This window comes from Labrus bergylta, chromosome 23, assembly GCF_963930695.1.
Source record: "Labrus bergylta chromosome 23, fLabBer1.1, whole genome shotgun sequence".
NCBI classification, from domain to species: Eukaryota; Metazoa; Chordata; class Actinopteri; order Labriformes; family Labridae; genus Labrus; species Labrus bergylta.
In genome coordinates, this window is record NC_089217.1 from 18184713 (window position 1) to 18207954 (window position 23242).

The 23242-nt window shown below is 41.5% G+C and overlaps 1 protein-coding gene across 1 annotated transcript in view; it reads right to left on the bottom strand.

The window, feature by feature from the left end:
• Nucleotides 1-23242, bottom strand: part of zdhhc17 (zinc finger DHHC-type palmitoyltransferase 17) — a 32175-nt gene extending 8933 nt beyond the window's left edge. The window contains exons 1-10 of the mRNA XM_065951231.1: nt 23156-23242; nt 12504-12607; nt 11112-11234; nt 10774-10851; nt 8413-8557; nt 8054-8118; nt 7383-7545; nt 7144-7269; nt 5605-5747; nt 4358-4460 (exon numbers count right to left, since the gene is read on the bottom strand). Coding sequence (XP_065807303.1) covers nt 4358-4460; nt 5605-5747; nt 7144-7269; nt 7383-7545; nt 8054-8118; nt 8413-8557; nt 10774-10851; nt 11112-11234; nt 12504-12607; nt 23156-23218 — 1113 coding nt within the window. The 5' untranslated portion in view covers nt 23219-23242. The remainder of the gene's footprint in view (nt 1-4357; nt 4461-5604; nt 5748-7143; nt 7270-7382; nt 7546-8053; nt 8119-8412; nt 8558-10773; nt 10852-11111; nt 11235-12503; nt 12608-23155) is intronic.

A 23242-nucleotide genomic window follows, 5' to 3' on the forward strand; every position in this document is an offset into this window, starting at 1 on the left:
ACCCGAGGAGACGCAGAGGTGGATCAAGTTATCGATTAAGGCCTCAGACAAACGGGCTGCAAATCATCACCTCCGTGTTCACAGCAGTTTATCTTTGTAAAGGTTTCACTAACAGCTGAAGGCAGAGGCCCAACAGGAGGGTCAGAGGCAGACTGTATAAAACATGGACGTAGTCTCAGTGATGTCACCCTCTTATGCTGCAGTCAAACTACATGATCTTGTTTGTCCTGTTACAATGGTCACTGTCAGATTAGGAGATCACAAACATGACAGACTACACGGTGGTACCCGACCAATCGTCTGGACCGACCTGATGACCTTGGAAGGAGAGAGGGACTGGGTTAGGGGACGACAGGAAAGAAGACCGTCAACAAACAAAAAAAGCCTTGTTGTAGCCAGAGCTCGACAAACTTTTCTCAGTCTCATAGTTCCATCTAAACAACTTCATCATTCTCCTTTTGCTTCTCCTTTATGTAAGTTTATGTTTGTGACTTTTGCATTCTGTACTCTCATTGGACGATGCTAAAGACGTGAAAGAACACATCGTAGAAGGAAGATCAAAATTCAAACAAGCTAGACTTTCAGTCGGGAGTTGTGAGGCATCCCAGATGTGGCCTTGATTGTTGTTTATGATGACACACTACATGAGAATTAAAACATCAGACAAAACCCCACCACTGCTAAATCAGGCTATAATCCTGTTTATAACGTGTTGTATGACCTCGGCATTAGCCATCATATAATCAAAACATTTGTGTTATAAAACAAACATCCCCCCTACAGTTTTTACAAATACAGAAATGAGCTATAGACGCCCAAATTGTTTCTTAATATGAAGTTTGATGGGGATTTCTCAGCGTTTGCCAGTTATTATATATTTTCAATCTGGTATTTTGTTGTTGAAAAGCTCAAAGTTTTGCCCTGACCTCTTTCACTCCGGCTTCATCTTTCTTGTGAGACATTTACCTGCTGGAAGAAGCGTTTAGGAGCGGAGACTACAGATTGAAAAACTGTGATCCCCGTCTGGAAAAGAGACAAAGTACCGTCACACGGCTCCACCCTTCATCATCCGATCTGATCTCAGGCCTGAGGAGGAGACTGAGCTCACAAAGGCAGAAAGTGGGTCAGAACTGGTGGATAACAAAGAGGTGCTGAAAACTGTTATCTCACATATCCTTCTGCACACTGTTAAACGTTTGGTTTATGGTATTCAATAAAAGCTTAACAACAAATTAAACTCTCTTTCATTTCAGCAGACGATCATGTCAGGACTTCTTTAAACCAGATGTTGGAATCTTGGAAATAAAAGGTTTTATATTCTTCACTTCAAATCCAACTTCAATAAATGTTCACTCACATTGCTGGAGCTCAACCAGAGACCCTCAGCAGTGCACAGTTTATGTGCTGACGGGTCAGAGAGACTCAAATGATGCTTCTCCAAAGAATACAAAGCAGAACATAAGACGAGGTTAAAAACATCATTACTCTTCAACCAAACACCTCCAGCTCCTCTCGACAGATTTGAACAAATATCCAGAAGGTGAGTGGAAGAAAATGAAAAATGAACATGTGTCCTTTCACTACTTTTAGAGTTTGGCACATCAATGCAAACAGGTGGAGTTTATTCTAAAGCCGATTCTCTTTCAAAGAGAAGGAGGATGGGGCTCTGGTGGCGCAGTGGTTAGTGCGCTAGCCCCATGTACGGATGCTACAGTCGTCCGAGTGGGCGGACCAGGTTTGACTCCGACCTGCGGCGTTTCCTACATGTCATTCCCCACTCTCTCTCTCCCCCTGATTTCTGACTCTATCCACTGTCCTGTCTCTCCAATAAAGGCAAAGAAAAGCCCAAATATCAAAAATAAAAATCTTTAAAAAAAAGAGGAGGATGCATGATGATTTAAAATGGGATTATATTTGACACTAACATGTCTCATTCATTCATTTATTTGAGAAAGGGGCATTGCTCCTCATCACTGCATTCCCCTCGGGGGGAACACTGCCTCTGTACATGGGGCACGCCCACTAACCACTACACCACTGATGCATTTCCCATCAGTTACAAAGCTGAATGTGAACAAAGTGAATAAAGGCTGTTTCAAATAATAATTACTTCACAGCAGGTTCAACTTCATCTCAGCTATGGCATCACTATCACTTGTTGGTAGCTGCCTCAACAGTCTCACTTGTGATAGAGAATAGAATTTATGATTAACTCGAGTTAAAAATCAAGTACGCTACAGCGCTCCTGATGTGGAAAATCGCTTGCTTTGCATAAGTTAATGCAAATAACATGCACACGAGAGAATGCTGCTGGACAAGAACCAACTGTCACACTGACTGAGTTCACATCAGATAACGTGTGTCTGCATCGCTGCCAGGAGAGAAACTTTCCTGGTGCTGTCGGGAGCATGAAACATCGTGTCTTTCATCTCAACACAGACACACAAAAAAACCTGGAAAGAGATCGATGGCAGACGCTCGGGCTTTATGACTGACTCCAAGGCTGCAGGGCAAACGGGAAGCCTGAAAGAACTAACTGTGCTCACATGTAAAAGAGAACAGCCGAAAGTCCAAGAGGCAACTTTGGATGTATGAACAAACATTTACCACAATACAGGATGCAATGTCACCTAATCTTAGATCAATTAAGAAGAATGCTAATGCAAAAACCTGGCTCAGGCAGCAGACGTCCTTTTAGGATAGTCCTTCCTTTTTTGTTGCCTAGATGCACCAAACACCCGTAAAAACAAGCTCAAAACAAACCTCAAGCATCTTTTTTTAAAAGAATACACAGGGCAGTTTTCTTCTTCAAAAAGGCTCAGGTCAACGACATCTTTACTCTCCCTTCCCTCCCCCCATTAGAGGGGCAATGAAGCACAAAATTAAATGTCCTCCACAAACAACACCTCCCCTCTCAACTCCTGCAATTAGCAGCTTCCCAATTATTTTTCCATGAACAAAATGAAATGTGACGGCAGCCCCGCTGAGGCCAACACAAACTCTTCAGAGTCCTCTGGTTGGGTTTAAACCACAGTTTGGACGCACTAATCTCTGGTGCATCACTCGTGTTCATTTCAATGCAAAAACTTTTCTACATTCTGACTTCAACATCGATCTCTGAAGAGGTCTTGGGATGTTCTGCACTCCAGCCTGGAGTTTCTTTAACACACTCTCAGCTCACTTTTCTGTCATCTACTCTTAACTCTATCCAGTATTTCAACTTGAATCCCCTGCAACTGGCCTGTAACTCAATCTCACAGAAGTTTAATCCAGCCAACAAAAGTGCTTTCCCCGATAATCCGTCCGTCTTCTTCAATAAAAATGCTTCATCAGTACATTTATATTTTTACAAGCCAAGATTTGTCAGAGATTTTCTTAAACAAACCAAACACATTCAGAAAAGCTTTTGGCTTATGATGCATGACTTTCAGAATGCCAACAATGAATTCCCCATTTCAAACTGTGAGTCGATGCCTCTTTTTTTCCAGTAAACAGAGACTGCCAGCTCTTGAAGCTCTGGCATACTTCACACATCAGTGGATTATAGGTGGAAACGAATAAAACAGGTGGACAGAAGAGCCCATCTATCACTCTGAGTGGCTGGAAAGAGCCTCAGAGGATTGAACTGCAGCTCGACTTGGGGAGAAATGTTGCATGCAGTGTCGGGGAATAGGTCCACATTCTTGTTCAGTTAAATTCTTGATTGTATTTGGAGTTTATTTACCATTATATGGTATATTTACCATAAGATTCCTCAAGCAAGAAACCAGCCAATTAACTTCTCTCAAACTGAAGACAGCTCTGAATCAAACTCCCAGAGGAGAAAAAAAAAAGCACTGAACTGCCAAAAGTGGTAATAAGACTTAAATGAGTTCATCCATCACACTAACTGAAGCGTAAGATGTGACATCAGGAAAACACTTAATTCTGCATGTTGGTCACACTGAAAAATCTGTTTCTTCTTACTTGGTGAATTTACTTGTTGGTCAGGAAGTTTGACTCCCTGTCGTGCCTATTGGTTGCCTGGCAACTGCTAAAAAATATGATGGTTTATATCCCTATACAATCACAATGTAGCCTGAAACATTTCCCACCATGCATATTTCTAAACAGAGAATTTAACATTTAAATAAGTGATCTTCAGAGTTGTACTCGGGTTACATCTGGACAGAGTCCACAGCAGCTTCCTGTTGTTTTCTACCTTTGTGCTAAGCTAAGCCAATCTGCAGCTGTCTGTGTGGTCATGTTTCCTGGACAGATATGAGAGAATCTTTTTATCCCACTCTCAGTGAAAACATAGACAGTTCTTTGAGGACAAATGAAGTGTGAATGGCGTCAGTCTGAGACAGTAAAGGATATCGTTCCAGAACCAGTAGAACCAGGTGGTGTACATCCAGAACTTGGTGGCCAGGTAGATCCCCAGAGGGAGAGCGCTGTGCATGGAGTGGTCGAAGAAAGCCCTGCAGAGAGAGAGAGAGAGAGAGAGAGAGAGAGAGAGAGAGAGAGAGAGAGGTTAGTTATCAGCAGAATTATCAAAATGATTATCCCTCCAGTTGATAAAAATATATTGCATATATAGTGTGCTAACATTAGCCTGCTAACACAACAATGCAGGCTTTAGGCAATTGCATCTCGAGTCAAGAACAATTTTGTCTGCCTCTTACGCTTAATGGTGCGTTCTATATAATAACTCATTTGTGAGAATGCGGGGGAAGTGGGTTGGAGGTGTGTCGCTGGAGGAGAGCGGAGGCTTCAGAACGAGAGTAAGCGGAGGCGTGGCCAAACAGCAGTTTGTTTTGGTTTCCTGTTGGAGAACCAGGCTGACATCTACGGGATCAAAAAGGTCACACCTTCTTCCTTTCTATGGCTACTTGTGTCTGAAAACAACTTTTACATCAGAGATCAACATGTTCCCAGTCAAAGTGGTATCTTCCACTTCTTTAGTAAAGCCTGTATTTCTGATTTACTGTCATACAAATAGTCTTGGCTCTAATTGCTGCTGTTTTTGTAAAAATATAGCAAGTTTGAATTTTAGAATCTGGCTTCCCTCCCACTGCAGATACTGCGTAGCCTGTATCATCTCCGTTTCCTACATCAAGGCATTCTTCCAGCAGATGTTAAATGTGTTCACTTCACATGTGGACAGATGCAAACCTGAGTGTTTGATCTGAACGGTTCAGTCTGGCAGCAGCAACAATAAACCAAACGTTAACCCTCAGCAGCCCTCACTGTTACAAAGTGTTATTTATCCAAGTAGTTATGTAAAGAATGTCACTAGATGTTCAGGTGACACGCTGGGTAATGTGTGTTATTGTAGTGTAGAGCTGAAGAGAACAACAAACTACACCAGCAGGACCAGATGGCTGCAGTGACGGAGTTAAAGCAGAGTGTGCAGTGTGTGTGTTTAAAGATGTTTATTTCAATGCATTGTGTGGAATGTCAGAAATGACATGTGTGTTTGCACGCAGGTATATGTGCATGTTCATCACTCAACTCATCGAGACCGTCTGTTTTTAGGAAATCGCAATCAGAGTATTATTGTGAGTTGCATGATAAGACATATACGAGATTAAATTCATTAATTGATGTGTCATAGAGACGTACTTGGAGAGGAACTGCACGGCGATCCAGACACCGGCGTACATGAGGCCCTTGATCAGCCAGGAGTCGATGTCCAGGTCAGCGATGAATCCAACGAGCCAGATGACCAGGAAGGGCGTTCCCAGCATCACCTTCTGCCTGAACTCCTGCACGAGGAGGAGGAGGAAGAGGAGGAGGAGGAGGGAGACGGAGGGTACATCAGCAGGAGTTATAAAAAAAACAACAAGACAGGAGATACAGAGAAGAGACGAACAAGTACTGGAGGAGACAGACCGGAACAAGAGACTACAGACTTTTGTATCTATAAAAGGTATAAAATCCATTGATTCAAAAGTGATAGAAGTCATGGTGATTAACATCTACCTGCAGGGGGATCACCTACAGTCTTGATTTCTATTAGTCTCTAATGGAATCTAGAGTTCAGGAAGTCAGTTAAAATACTCATAGTTTTCTCATACTCATACATTTGCAAATAGATATTTGGATGTTATGACGTCTAATTGCCTGACTATGATGAGGGATGTTTTCCTACGGCTAGCTATACACATTTCTAGTTTACATACAAATACAAAACTGAAATCTGCTACTTTAGTTTGACTAAGATACAGAATCACTAAAAAGGAAATTTAGCAGCAATCCAACCAAGTGAGATGCCAAAAATCTACGACCGGCCTGTGAGGCTCTACCTGCTATAGAATGGGTCTGACACTGAGGGGCTCCACTAACTGTGAGACAAACCTCAGATCTACATGTAATGCTATAAATTGTCTACAATCTATTTTTCATTTGTATGAACACTTAAATCTCTATCCAACAAATAAGGAAGACTTCAGAGGTCTATTTGTATATCCCTCTAGATCAACACTTTACCTTTTTTAACTAATGACATCCCAGCAAACGAGAGGAAAGACAAAACATTAAAGTTTCAACAAATGCATTCAAGGTCTTCAATGAAAAAATTACACAAGTAGAAATATCTATACAGTCTTCCACCTGGGAAAGATGTATAAATATTGTGGTTGTGTGTCTGATGCAAAAGTTTATAGACAGCCAAAGGAATGCTTTCTTTAAGATAAAAACAAACAAACACAGGATGGGACCTCCACACTGAATCCGGTTCAAAGCTCTTGCTATGAATAACCCTCTGTGGTCGGACCGGACTGTGCAGCAGTTACCCTGTCCCATTATTTTCCTTTAGTTGTAGTGTTAAGCCTATCGTTTACGAGTCGTCTCCTTCCTGTCAGACTGTCTGATTGCAGACTTGAGAAGCAGTAAACGGCTGTCAAAGTGACATGTTTAGACTGAAAGGCGATCTCAGCCCCCGGACATGCCGTGACATCGCTGCTGCAGTGCAAAAGTTCAGCGTGGACAGGCCTGTGTGAGCACGTCAGTGTGAGCGGTGACTGAGGGGTTTCACCGCGAGCCACACAGAGGTGTGTTTGTGTGAAAGATTAGGTGGTTACACTTGATTCTACCTTTGGACATTTCTTGAAAAGCTTCAAGGTTTACTGTACAATGTGATGTGTGTGTGTGTGTGTTTACCTTGTCCATCTTAAGTCTCTTCAGGTAGGACGGGCTGTCGTAGCCTTTGGCCTGCCGTGCCTCCTGTAAGTGATTGATCATCCAAACGTTCTTCCTCTGCTTGGCGAGATCTAACGGGGTTTCACCCTAAACACCAACAGAAGACCAGTCTGTATTTATCCTCCATCATTAAAATAAAAACGTGCTTGTCCATCATTCATAGGGGCAACCAGTGGATGAAACCATGACGACATGATTACCTTGATGTTCTGTGCATCGACGTTAGCGTTAGCATCCAGTAGCAGGCTGATAACAGTGGTGTTACCAGCCAGTACGGCCCAGTGCAGCGCTGTGTTCTTGTGATATTTGTCGCCCAGATTGACAGAAACATTGAAGGTCAGGAGCAGCCGGGTTGGATCCACACTGTCGCCCAGAGGAGGAAAAAAAATGAGCATGATATATATGGAATTTTTGAAACTCATACACATGCTAAAGCTATATTTCACTGCTAATGATGAAATCCCTCGATTCATAGATTGATTAATCACATCACTAAAGTATAAATAGAGATGTTCCCGCTGAAAAAATAGCTCATAAGGGAAAATTCAGACAACGCTAAGCAGCACTGGGACTTGTTTCCCCGTGTAAGCAGTCTGTCTGATGAATGACCGCACATTTACACATGACAAGGTTGTTGTGTGTCTGCAGTCAGCAGAAGCATGCTCCAGCTTGTGTGAGGGTTCAGGAACGTTTTTTTTGAAGTGGCCTAATAGTCAGACTTTTTTCCTGGCATCAGTTTCTTTATTTGAGGTTGAAATTATTCGAAGTTTAGTTTCCCAGTCTCCATTCTTGTCCAGAGCAGAACAAGTCAGAGCAGCGACTCATAACAAAGCTCTAACAACAACTGTGTTAACACTTAAAACGTTCACACCTGTGCGTCCTGTAAGCCGCCCACATCAGAGGAGTCATGCCGTTCTGGTCCATCATGTCCACGTCCTGTAACAAAGGAGAGATGCATTAAAAGGAGCCGAAGGAGAGTCTGAAAGAGAAGCTTTAGGGCCCCCCCTGGTGGGAAGCACCGGTACTTTCAAAACACAGACTTGACCCACATTGGCAGAAAAACCTCAAATGACAGAGACATCAGTAGAATGGATGTTGTTCAGATCCGTAAGAAATAACAAATAAATCATGATTTCTGACCCAATCAATCTTATTCCACATCTGATGCTGTGAGAAAAGACGACTGTATGAAGGAAAGTTCTCCTGCTGATTAATCCTGCTGTGCCCTACCTGTCCTTTGGCGATTAGGTAGGCCACGATGGAGGTGTGGCCAAACTGGGCGGCCAGATGACCGCAGCTGCATCCCTCGCCGTCGATCAAAGACGGGTCTGCGCCATATTTCATGAGCTGCACCACCATGGATAGATGGCCTTGTCTGTGAGGAGACACACACAAAACAAACTTCTAATAAATATCCTACTCCTCCGTACTTTACCAAAGACTAAACACACATATTTTAAACTGAACTGTAATATGCGCCGTTTCCTTTAAAAGGAAGTGATCAGATTTTGATTCAGCCAAGTAGTTGGTAGTTTGATTCAAAAACGCAGTAACGTACAGGAACAAATGACACCAGACTTTAAGAGGATCGGGGTCAAAAAGGCCAAAACTACTCTCACTTGATCGGCCACTTAGATGCAGAGTGGGTGAGCAGGCTAAGCTCAACAATCCAAAGATGAGGGCGTCACTTACTCCCACTCCCACTGCTTTGAACAGCGCGGCCTGCACAATAAATTAAGTAGCCTCATATATGCAGGTGTGATACTAAAAGAATGAGTCCCCGTCTTCTCTTATTGTTTAACGTTTGTCTCAGTGGTATATGAGTCAATTTATTACAGGCGTTTATTGCATGCAGTGTGTGAACATGAGCAGACAAAGCCTCTAACAGCCAGTCTTTAACTCCAGCAGGTGTCTAAATGGTCGAGAGGAAGAGGAGGCTGCGGGGGCTTTTAAAGGTTATTGGTCAACGGTGGGTGGGGGGGAAGTGGGTATGTGACACAGGACTCCTGAGTGTCTGTTAATGTCTGTTGTCAAGCTTATCAATAATTCAGGATGAGAGATTCATGCCCCCATGTCTGCCTGGTCAGGGGGGGGGGGGGGGGGGGGGGGATCTCATGTGACTCGTCTTGTGTCACTATGATCAGCAGGAAGGACTGGAACGAGGAAATCAACACATGAAATGGAGGATGTTTGTATGTAGGAAGTAAGGTTAACAAAGTGTCCGATATTTGGATACTTTTAAACCATGTTTTAAAACAACACAGTCCCCATTATTCTAATGATGTGAACACAAAAGAAATAACATTTATTTGATGAGAAAGGTGCGATGGAGAGGAATTAGTCTAGAGGAGAGGAATTTTTGAAAGATTTATTTTGGGCCTTTATTGAATAAGACAGTGGATAGAGTAGGACATCGGGAGAGTGTGGGAATGACATGCAGGAAAAGAGCCACAGGTAGAACTTGAACCCAGCCGCCCGCATGGAGGACTATAGCCACCGTATGTGGGGTGTATGTTTATTTTAACTAGTATCACATCAAAGCTCAAACTTCTGGTATTGTGACAACCCGAGTAGGAACAGGTCACACAGTGCAGCTCTACATTTGGCACAGATGATCTTTTCAAAGAATTGAAATCTAAAAATCATTCTCATATTTACTAGCAGCTAGTTTTATGTCTTTTTAATGGATTTGATATTTTTCAAAGATTGCTCCAGGGATGTCTTTCTCAGTGTGTGACTGCATATTGTTTAACCTTTTCTGTTCATAAAATCAGCATTTTTCCACAGTCCATGGAGGTAAATTCCTCGTGCACATTCCTCTTACCATTTCATTACAACAAAGAACAGCTACAGTTTCAATATTGTTCAATGTTCTTTCACACTCCAATTCATTATTTATTAATTCTATTGACGTTTCTAGTCAGTATGAGTACTCTCTGGTTTACTTGTTCTTTGTCTTTGCTCTTTATGTTAAGAGGTATGCACCTAAATCAAAACATGAATCCCTGTACGTGCATGCGCCTGTGACTGTCGGAGTGAGTGAGTGAGTGAGTGTGTGTGTGTGTGTGTGTGTGTGTGTGTGTGTGTGTGTGTGTGTGTGTGTGTGTGTGTGTGTGTGTGTGTGTGTGTGTGTGTGTGTGTGTGTGTGTGTGTGTGTGTGTGTGTGTGTGTGTGTGTGTGTGTGTGTGTGTGTGTGTGTGTGTGTGTGTGTGTGTGTGTGTGTGTGGATACGCAAGCAGACGCTTGGGTGAAATGTAGCACGGAGAAGTTAAATGGTTTTTTTGCACATTTGTAAATACTGTTTTTATGTTGTTTTCGATGTATTGTCCATGCAGCAATTTCCCAGCATCCTAGACAAATTTCTCCCTAGGGAGACCAATAAAGAAACCTTGAACCTTGTATGTGTAAACCCACTTTGCAATAAACCCATTTTTTCATTTTTTTGGCATTACTGTGGATTACCAAAAGACAGAAGAAGAAAAGATATTTATTTTTATGGGCATGAATAATATTTCACATGTCAATGAATGAGAGCTCTGTGGAATACATTTTTTCACTAAAAAGCAGGTGTGTTATCTGTGTGTGTGTTACCTGGTGGCCCAGTGCAGAGGTGTGGAGTTCAGGTCTCCTCCCAGCTGGTCCACTATGGCTCCCTTTGATATGTAGTACCTTCACAAACACACACATTCAGAATCAGCTGACACTCTTCACTGCATCACACTGACTTATTTTCAGTGATATCATTCAGCTGTAGGCTGTAAAGCTGGATTTTATTTCTAAATTTGCGTTAACCTTTAAATAACGACCGTATCAAGACGGTTCATATGAGAGCTAGTCTTCATATCATCTAACTACAAGCTCAAGTCTCTAACTTATTTGCTTCTTCCTCTGTCACCTCGGAAAGAAACAAAACATAAAAAAGGACTCACTTGACTAAGTCTATCCTGTTGTTGATGGCGGCCCAGTGGAGGAGCGTTACGTTTTCTTTGTCTGGCTGTCTAACATCGAACCCCGCCTCCACCAACTCCCTGCAGCGCTCGAAGATGCCGTACCTGTGAGAGAGAGAGAGATTAAGTCGGATTTTTAGAGTAAATACACACATGCATTAAAAAGTAACTAACTAAATCAACAAAACCTGAGCACACTGACAGAACGCAAATATAAATACACACCATAAATCATAAACACACAAACAGACACAAACAAGACTCCCACACTTCAACCAAAGTCCAGAACCTCAAATCAAAACAACATAAATCTGTTGTTTAAAACATCTCAGAAAAAGCTTCTGTTGTCTCATCAGGAAGACATTTCAACATCTCTCCTCTTCCTCGCCTACAGTAACTGCTGAATCAGAAAACCACAGAAACAAACATGGTGCCTTCAACTGGTCACTCATGTGTAGTGTTATGTGCAACACTGAGGTACAGTCATTTTAGGAGCATGTGTGTTCAGCTATATCCATCCATCATTTGTTGGAGAGTTTGTCACCCTTCACCCAGGTCTTCCACCAGATCCTCTCTGTTACATCTCTGCACTTCCTCGTCCGTTAACACCTACAGATCACGTTTTTAACTTTACTTCCAATGGCACGAGATAATACACCATCATGTGGTATAATACTGTATAAAACACTCATACGGGCATTGTTCTGAACCGTCAAAACAAATGTTTTAATGTTGTTTCCGTGTCTGACTTCCTGTCTCGCTTGATCAGCTCTGTGGTAAACTGATGCAAAAATAGAAACCATGCTAATCTTCTGCAGGACAGAGTCAGCGCAGCCACAGGAAACACACACATAGATCATCTCTGTTAATGTGGTGCAGCGGAGAAGGACCGATCACGCCTCTGGTGGAATTTATTAGTCAGTATGGAACTGTTTCACATTCTGTCATGTAACTGCACTTTCCTTCTTCAGTTGGCAGATATCAACCACTCGATTCTTTTTGTTAACCATTTTCACAAAGTCTGTTTATTTTCAAATGCTTTTCAAATCACTTTCTTAAAACGCTTCTCTATTTCTTCTGCGTGTCTTCATTATCTGATCAGCATGGCTTTGCTAGCATGTGTCTTCATTCTTTTTTTTGTCAATCAGCTCATTTTACTTTGAGGTCACTCGTGCATGCCGAAGGTCAATCAGGCATGAAATAGGTCAAGTAAGAATTTATTTTTAGATCCCCTCTGCTTGACCACAAGGCAAGCTGCTTTCTTTGTGTTCATAGTTTGTCAATTGAGATTTGAAACCCCTCATTACAGTTCAGCAAGCATGTCCTGATGTTCTTTTGAGACGACAACACACAGATGGCGACAGATTTACTCACTGTGTGGCTTTGACGATGTCCCAGGTGCTGTAGTCGTCAACATGGTTTTTACGGCTGACAGTCTCGGTGTAGCCGTGGTTGTAATGACTCTGAGGTTTGATTTCCTGAAAAGAGAATGACAGACAGAGATTAAGATGAGTAGGTGAGGCTGTATTGCTTTTTTTTCCAAACAACAGCCATTAAGTGTGAACATCACAAATGTGATCATGTGTATTGAATACTTTAAGGTTTGAGTCAGACAAATGGCGGTTGAAGACATTGCCGCACCAAACACACCAAGAGAAAAGAAGTGGACAGGTATGGCTATTCTTTAAAAGTGAACATGTCTTTATGCATCTTCATGTTACGGAACCTTTCTACAGAACATTACACAAGAGATGTGGGAGAGGAGGACAGTCTGTGTGTGACCCAGATCAAAGATATGGCACATCTCAATGCAATCCCTGAGAACTTCAAAATAAAAGGTATTAGGATGTACTAAAAGACTTAAAAGGGTTTTACATCTTCAAAGCATAGCACAAATAATTGCTTGTTAACTGATTCTTCAAGATAATTTTCCTTTTTAGTTGCTGTGCCCAAAAGCAACACGATCGATCAACAGGGGTGAGAAGGCCTGCAAACCCACACAGATGGTTTCCAATAATACAGCTACGCTTTACGCTTAGGATGTAACTACAGTGGGAGTTAAAGGTTACACTATGAGCTACGACCTAACAACAAAGAAAATGTTGTGAAACGTGCAACAAAACCATGAAGGAGAAAAAAAGACTCACAGCTAAGCCTGCAATCACCCACATAGTCTCACACAGGAAGTAAAGTCAGGAAACACAAGAGGAAAGCCTTGTGTTGAATCATCAAACACAGGTGAAATACCTTTATTAACGCTGGATTACACTGCGATGATTGCTGGAGTTGAGCCATCTTTTATATTATTAGTTCTTCCAGTGCATGCACCGTTATGACATGTATAAATATCTTTTCTGTAGACACTGAGCCTTTATTTATATGACTAATTACACCATTAAAAGAGGGAACTACAGGCTGCAGGACAAAGACAGGCTTCTCAGTCCTGTTGCAGATGAAGATCTAATCTGTCACACATGAGGGCAGTGAGCTGCTCATATTCAATTAGTCGTCATGGTAACATCAAGGACACAACAATTAAGACTCCATCTCCTAGAAACGAGGGACGCATCTTGTAAACACAGAGCGGGGCGCTTTTTCCTCTCTGACTCCTGACTTTGTGAATGAGCGCTCAAGCTCCTGCTCAATCCAGATAGGTTGCTTTGATTTAATTTCAGAGACACACAAATAATCGAGTCGCAAATACTGAGATACACAAAAGAAAGAAAAAAACAACTGGATCATTTTAAGAGTTAAAGCTATAATGCTCAAAGTGACATGCCCTTGATATAAAAAAAATCTGTAGTTTAACAACATTACCACCTATAAAAACATTTGTTCCACTTTCAAGCAGGCATTCACACCTATTGGTAGATATATATATAACAGTAAGAAATATTAAGGAAGCCACTAGGGGGGTAGAGGATGACAGGCATGTGCAGTGCTGTTGGGTAGCCTGAGGCACGAGGCCCACAGAGACTTAAAGCTGCACCATATAACATCTGAGTTTAGCTCGGGCTTCCCTACATAGCCAGCAGGACGGGCTGAGCCAGCGTTTCTGCCTCCACGGGGGATTGCTGGTGGAGCAGCAAGAAGAAGATGGTGCAGGACAAAATCTCATACACTCATTCCTTTTCACACTTGGATGGAAAATGACTCACTGGGGCTGCTGAACTATTTCAAGATATTATCTACCAGTAATTGTTGTTATTTTCTCTGCCAAATTGTTCAGTTGTCAACTATAAATCAGATTTTCTTGAAATTGAACTACAGGCCTTTTTCTGTGCTTTCAAATATTTACAAAGATATGATTGCACCCAGCATAATTAAAATCATAATGATGTGACATCTGGTACAAACAACTGTGTTTTCTTGCATGTGGAAAAATAAAGGTTTTACGGTGCAGGATATCTCTGCAGAACTACTTACACATGCTTTATTGTGATTTTGATAGTGTGCATTGTATACTTCAAAGGAGCAATCCGTAAGATATCTACTGAATTCAATCATAAAGTGACCTTACTCTACCATCAGACATTAAGGAAACATGCTATGTTGAAGTGCTGGCTTCAATGACATCAATGCAGCAGCCAGTCTGTCCTTCTAAGTTACGACTGGTCTGTCTGCATTTGTTTTGACAAGAGAAGGTAGGCGGTTTTAAGGCTCCCCCACACAAAGGTTTTGGACACCCCTCAGTTTGCCAGGCAAACGGCAAACCAACAGGTGTTGCAGCGATGGCAGTAGGCAAGTGAACTGGTTCAGATAAATGATTCTGTCTGACCTAAAAAGCCTCGGCAGTACACTGAAAGGTATGAAGACAGATGCAGAGCTGGCTAAGCACTGAAGCTTTCGGTGTCCGCTACACTGCAAACTGTGAGAGCATGGACTCTAGGGAGGAGGAGGCGGGGGGAGACAGCTCTCTACAATGTTTTTGAATTTGGACTGCAGTACCCATTTTAAACACTACGCGTCAGAGTTACATATTGTTCCTTTAAAATCAGAACGGCAACATTTTTTTTTAAGCATAATGTCAATAATAAAACTTAGAATGTCACAAGAATAGCTCCAACGATTTAAACATTGCATTTTACCAGAGAATGTTATGTTTCTCTAACATGTTATATCAAAAGGTACGATCGGTACATAACTGGACTGTTTCATTAAGTTTTCATAGATCACGTAACAAGCAAGGTGCTCTATGTTGTTAAAAACTTTAACTGAAATTACCCAGTTTCGTATTTAGCATATCCTGTTATCAGATGAAATGATGTGAGATTACAGAATCAACAAACAATTTAAATGGTTTGTCTCTCACTTATTCAGCCACGCTGGAAGCTAGGTCAATCTTTTATGCTATGCCTTGATGTGTAACATGTGCACCAACGTAAACACAGCCAAATAAAGAAATAACAGCAATCAGCTCTCTTTCAATTTAAGTTGGCTGTTATCTAAAGCTCATGCATTCGCTCTGACAGCAGAACAAGCTTAAATTCCTACTCCTATCTCCTGAGCTTTACAAATCTTTGCTCATAAAGAAGAATAAGTGTAATCTTTCTGTGATACTACCATGGCAACAGAAGGGACAAATACAGGAAAAGAAGCTAGGATCAGTGGAGGAGAGGTTTTATTTTAGAGACTACAGTATGAGGAGGATGTGTTAGAGGGGGTTTGTAAGTGACCCTCCTGTTCTGTTTTAATTCTTGTATTTTTAAAGTGTCAGTGTTGCCAGGAGGTGATTGTACATCTCACTGCCAAGTTTTGGTCATTTATGAATCTCTATGCAATCTGTTTTAACTCCCCCCATGTACTATTCAGACCAGTTTAGCTGGCAGAGAGAGGACAGTGTTGATAAGAGTCTCTTTATGATGATAGTGACTGCACTGTGTCCAGGGTCCGAAAGTAACACCCGCCAAATAGATAGGGTAGATTTTCCGTTTGGCGAGTACTTTTCAGAGGGCTATCCGGTAAATGTTTTATCAAAAAGTCTGTTACTACTGCCTACAAATAAAACAAAAAACAAACAAAGAATTTTTTAATCTACCTGCCACCTTGGCCTGTGAGTCAAAAAGTTAATTTCGGACCCTGACTGTGTCTCTTCAGACTGACAAACTGAAGTCACCTGGGAATTTTAATGACAGAAAACGTGCACCATCACAGGATGACTGTCTGAGGGGGAAGAGGGCCGGACTCTAAACCCTCACACACCAGATGGGACTCCCTTTCCCCATCTCAAGCTAACCTTTGACCCCTTGCCGGTCACTGCAGCTCCTCTCTCCCTCCTGTCATCTAAAAAAAGCTGAGGATGGCATTTGTAACAGTAGTGATAATTGCAGCTAGTGGATTTTTTCACCTCTTAATTATGTTCCTGCTTACATATGATGCATACAATAACTTGGCAAACAGGAGGACTGGTAATATTGTCACTTAAACATATTATCCTTTTCATGTATTGATTTCAGGTTGGAACACATTCTGAGCAGGGGGGCAGCAGGCCTGGCTTTTGTCAATGGAGCAGGTCAGTGGGACAGATGGTAACCTCTCCTCAGGGAGGTGGAGGTCACGTGCTTTGAGCAACAAAATGCTAGACAGCACCGTCTCTGAAAATGCATGTTTATTCATTAACAGTAGCAGTAGTAGTAGTAGTATCATAATCAGAGCACCAGAACAAAGAGATAACCAAATCTCTGTTTCGCAACAACAATAAGGTAAGGATTGGCAGAAAAGTAAGAGCTGTACCTCCGACCATGTACCATCCGATTTGGCTCTTCAATAAAAGAATAAGGCTTACTCCACCGACTCAGCCTACAGGAGTCTAATGTATTACCTCTAAGATGCACATTTATCACTATTTGTAATCATAACTGGGTTTTAGGACATTCAAAAATTTCTGGCATATTATTTTTATCGTCTTAAGTCACTTTGCTGTAGTTTTCATTCAAGCAAGTGACTGATTTTGTTCAGCAAGGTTGCCAGAATTAGAACAAGCTGAGTTTCAGCTTGTTAAGTCGGATTTTTAGAGTGAAACGACTTCATTAAAGGGATACGTCACCCGTTGACACATGAATCTGTATTGACATTGGGTCATATATGTAGAAATGTGAAATACATTTTGAAGTTGGTGCCTTCTTGGCCGTGAAAAGGCAGAAAGTGTCTTTTTGGCTTATGTTGATGAAAGACACCAAATCCCAGAATGCACAGTACCGCAGGCCACTCCCACTAAGGTCCTCTAGTTCAGAATCAGAAATACTTTATTAATCCCAGAGGGAAATTCGATCGATACAGTTTCTCCAAAATATACAGTATAGCAGTAGAAATATAGAAATAAAAACATTTACAGACATATTTACTTCAATACATAAGACCGTTTCCTCAACTGATTCAGAGATTTCTTCCAGAATTGATCTTGGAAATTCCTGTCAGAAAACAGACTCTATGTCTGTGTCCATAGACAAACAGTGAGAGCACCGACACTACCAGTCCGCCCCAGCTCGAGCCGGCCCCGGCTCCTCGTCCTCACAGCCACCGACAGGCAGGCCTTATGTCTCGGCTGCTGAGCTGGCAGCAGCCGGTGGCAGCAATATAGCCACGAGACAGTTGCTGCCGACAGGCCGGTCTTGTGTCGAGAGGCCGGGCTCACGGCGGCCACAGCAGTCAAAGCACAAGACCAGCCTGTCGGCAGCAGTCGTCTTGCCGCTATATTTATATATTTTTTTTGCCATGATCAACTTTCTCCATAGAGCCTGTTAGCATAGCTTCCAAGCAATATGGCGGACGTTAAGTTTCGATTCTGGGAGTGAGTTCCCACCCACTGATCTGTGATTGGTCTGTAGCTTCAGTGGTCGAAAATATGAGGAACTAGCGTTGTAGTTTCACCCCGCTAACCGCAACAGCTTCCAGTGACGCAAAAATCATCATTTTGAGTCACTGGAAGCTCCTTTTCAGGCTCAGAAATACAAAGATTTCTCATCTCAGGGGAAAATGAGGGAGAGATGCACGACCATTCAGAAATACTACCAGGTTTCTAATGATACAAAGATTAATGCTAATGGGTGAAGTATCCCTTTAAGTGTTTTACAGGTTTTACATACGTCTGAGTTCTCATGTTTTGGATGAATCTGAGACTCTTTGGGGATAATGACACAAATGATGCAGGAACTCAAAGCTAAATAGTAACCGAGCACCTAGAACAAGTTAGCAGCAGCTACGTTTTTAAGCCCAAGATGCTCCACCAAAGAGCGACAGAGACAGGCTTTTACCACCATGTCGGTTTGGTGGTGCATTCCTCTGTGCACTGAGCAGCTAAAATACAATTGTCAGGATCTAAGTCTATTGTGGACCCATGGACTTACGGTTTGAATCAACCCCAAGGTTTCAGCCCTAAAAATACATGAAGCAATTAAATAAATGAACCATAACAGCTTTTTTGTTTGATCTGCAATAACGACTCTGCTTGGACTATCCACTGTTATAGGGCTTTCACACTTGCAGAAAATCTCCTGATATTTCCAGGAAGAGCTGTGTGTGTGTGTGTGTGTGTGTGTGTGTGTGTGTGTGTGTGTGTGTGTGTGTGTGTGTGTGTGTGTGTGTGTGTGTGTGTGTGTGTGTGTGTGTGTGTGTGTGTGTGTGTGTGTGTGTGTGAACGCAAACAGCCACATTTTTCACTCAGACTTTACCCGGAGTTCTCACCCTAGTGTCTTTTCGGCAGCATGTCAGAGTGAGCTGATGTGAGAACGCAGCAAGAAATGACCATTATCTGGTATGAGAGACACTTCAAATGGATTCATAATCAAGGCACAGTTTGTATCCATGTGTCAGGAGAAAGCACGGGAAATCATGATTGATTTAATTGAGGGATTTCACAGTACCACTCAAAGGATACAAAAACCATCAGCCCAATTTGCACAAAAAGTTAACTATCAAATAAACGGCTGAGGTTCTCTAGCTCTATATGCCTTTTGTACAGGGACACTCATTAGCATATTCAAATGAAGTCATTGGAGTTTGTGGCTAACATTCCTCAAGAGGGTAACTGTTTGCACTTGACATGTTAAACTGGTCCACAGAAACAAAATAGTGCACAGCTTTCTGAGGGTTTCAGCTAAATTTCTGTTGCTCCAATTCAGGTGCCTCATACATTCAGCCACAGCCAACTACAAGATGACCCAGATTCCAAGCAGCACCCTGCTGAAAGGAGGAGCAACTTTGGGCAAAGTCTGTAGATAAATAGAGGCAAATAAACAACATTTATCATAAGAATTCCTTCAAGCGTAATCCTTCATCATGACAAGTGGATGTGGAGCCAAAAGGTCATATTGTGAGGGTCTCTGTTTAATGACTTTAAGAATCTGGGGGCTTTGGTGCCTCTCAATTCATGCAAGATTGGAGAAAAATATCCAATGGAAAAGCCCAGACACAGTGGAAGTCTTGTATTTACAGTCAAAACAACACCAAATCACTGATTCTATGGTGCACGATTCAAATTCGGATTATGCTGTAATAAACACCTGCACACCATGCATGAAAATAAAACTTCCCGAGTCACTTGCTCAGACTCGAACTCTGAAACTAAACTAACAAGACTACATACACTAAGTTAGTCTGACATTTCTCATGCTTCCCTGCCAGGTCAAGAAGTGAAATTCTGAGAAACAAACACAGGAAGGAAGGAATCACCAACAACTGATAGTGTGAAGGGAGTAAAGAACACACGGTAAGTACATTCCCATTAATTAGAAGGCCCTGCCTCTCCATCTTAAATAGTTAACAGTGTGTTCTGCCACTGAGAGGAACTATTGTATCTATAACACAGAGAGAAAGACTAGTGTTGTTTAAATGAAAATGAGTAGAAGGCTAGGTGTGCACATTTGTTAAAGGAAAACGGTAGAAAAACCAATTACAGTATGTATACAGATCAATGAAGACCCCTCAGAGATGCTTTAATCCAGTTAAGATAAACTGTTAACTACAATGGCTGAAGTGCGTGCTTCATGCACAAGACGTTCTCAGGGGTATACTGAGCATGACTGGTTTTGAGGAGTCATGGGACTGCTGTCACAGTTCAACTGCAGTTCCATAAACCAAACTGTCAAACCACAAAATTCTTAACTTCAGTAATACATTTTCAGTTCCCCTTTATTTCCACTTATCTTTCATTGTCAGACAAGTCAGGTTTATTGGACCAATAAACCACAAAATCCCCCCCCCCAGTACAGTGTGTATCCATGATGAAAATAACTAATCAGACCTATTTAGTTTTTTTATTCCAGGCTGTAAACATGTTGATTTATGCTGTAAAAACAGTTATTTTGACTGTGTTGTGTATGTGACTTCAGGGGTTCCTGGAGCCATTCTCAAGCAGACACTTGTGCATTTGCTTAATTTTTCAAGGCTGCCGCTTGCATAAAACCCAGAAGTTTTGGCTGTTTACTCGTATGAAATTACACTCCAGGCTCATCACCTCAAAAACAAAGGAGTCTCAGTGTCAAGGGACAAAGGGTAAAATTACTTAGAACCATCTTCCTTTGTTTGGTTTTCCTTTGTTTGTACAATCTAGAGGAAAGCTAAGAAATCCGCCAGATCAACAAAACATATTTGCCACCACAAAAGCAGCTGTTACAGTTAATTCAACCACAGTTTTCCATTATGGGGCTATGTGTGAACCTAAAATCAATATCAATATGGAGGCAAATCCATGTGTGGTAATTTGACTGCTCATCATGGAAAGAAACATTACCACTGAAGAGCATTACAGGCTTAACGCGCGACAGGACGATCACTTTCAGACGATCACCTTCATTTAAGTTTATTGTTAGCCAGCTGAGAGGCATCTAGATTTTGAAGACACTGCCACCTCATTTTTTTGAACTGAAAATCCTGGCGGTAAAACAATAACTTGTAAAAAAAAAAAAAAAAAAAAAAAAAAAGTATGGTTTTAATTTCAAGGGTTATTGACAAAAGAAGGGTTAGAGATTTAGGCCTACACCTGCTATAAATAATACTGGGTTTAATTGGTTAATACACAAGTTCAAGGATAGAGACAAAACATAATTGCAACATCTTTATAAATCTCTTGATAATCAGTAACTCATTTGTGTACTCACTTGGCATTAAAAGATATGCTGTACACATAGTTTTACCATCAGTAAATGACCAGGCTGAACAATAAATCAGTTCACCTGACTTCCTGTCTACAATTCAAAGTGCAAAACCCTACTCGTGAGAGAAAAGGAAGACAACGAACTATAACAGTGGCAAACTACCGTGTGTGTTTATCAAGCAGGTTTCTTCCAGATGATTAGATTGGCCGCCAGACAAAAGATGAGATGAATTGATAACCAGGCTGTGTTCAATATACAAAACAACAACTACCCAGAACCAAGCATTAAAGATGTGCAGTCAAATATACAAGATTTAAATGTATAAAGCAAAGCCTCTGGTTAATGATGAATATAAAGAAAGCAAACACACATATCAACTTTATATAACCTACTCAAACTGTAAATACCTGCCATATCTATTTACATTTTTAGAACATATACATTACACATATCTGTGACTTATAGTTCCCATTCATATTTGTCAATGTTACTGTACACTCTTTATTGCAGAGTCATACCTAATTCTGTGATTTCTGTGTCTGTATACTAGGGCTGTGCTCTAAAAATTGATATGCCAATATATCATCATTTGCTACTTGAAAATACATGTAACAATGCAAATGTTACAGAATGGATACGGCTGCAAAGCTGTGATGACAGTTTTGAAAGACAGCTGACCTAAGGTGCAGGTCACAATAACAACATAGTCATAGCTCTGGTATTAAAACATCTGAATGTATTTCTAGGATCCCTGAATTGAAGTGTTTTAAGATGTAGGATTCATAATATGCCTCTGCTGTTATTCTCAATAAAGAACAGCTGTTGTAGTGCATGGTCATTATCAAAAATCAATATCACGATATATTGTATCTCGGCCTCTGTATCCTGATACGTATTGTATGGTGGGGTTAAGGGAAATAACCCAGCCCTACTTCTACACTATGTGTGTGTATATCTGTTTAACATGTAGCCTACATTATGGCTTTGAATTCTCCTTTTCAATAACTAGTGTGACTTTAAATGCACACTATAGTTTAAGTGCCTGTTTATTTCTTAATTTCACTTAATGTTTGTTTGCAATTTACTCAGCACCTTTATGCTTTTATGCACTTCTGGTAAGATGTGCAATGACAATAAAGTTAAATCTAATCCAATCAGTAATTCAAGTAAAACACACAATGATAGGTTCAAACGCTGCTTCATTTTGCTGACAACATATATATCACAAATGGTACCAAATGAAGAGATGAGCCAAAGGACCTGGTTAACTTAAAGAAAGACAGTATTTCCATCATTATTAAAGATTAAAATACAAACATAGAGACACATTTTCAACAACATTAGCTGAATGGACGACACTTAGAATAACGTTAGCCAGCAGAGGGTGACAACATAACAAAATAACATGGTTAATATCGGATATGAAGGATGTTTTACACTCGTTACTGTTAATATTAATGTTTTAAGAGCACTAAATGGACAGCACAGGGTAGTAAACCCACTTACATCTTCGCAGCTAACAGTGTTAGCATCAGAGCTAACGCCGTGTGGCTGCAAGGATTAAACAGTAACATTACTTTAGTTCCGTTACACTCTCAAACACATGGCTTGCACACTTGTGTACGAGCTAATCGGTGTTTCTATAGTGGGGAAACGCCGCCCTGCTTATCGTTAACATTAACACCAACAGCTGCCCAGCGTTTGCTTTGCTATGCAGCAGGAGGAGGGGGGGGGCTAGCTAGCGTTAGCACCTTTAGCATCGTTAGCTACCTGCCGCCCCCCCACCACCACCACCACCACCGGGGGTTTTGCAGGGGGCATCGCAGTTTCCTAAACAACAAGGCCGATTCATACAGCCATCCACACGCAGGTAGGTGAAGTGTGTTTAGTGTGTGTTCGTGAGTCCGTGTGAATGAAGTCAGAGCTCCATACCTCGGGATGGAGAATAGGGACGCAGCCAGCTTCTTTCTCATATTCCTCCATAGCGTCGGCCATCTTGGTGGTGATGTTCGCTGAGCA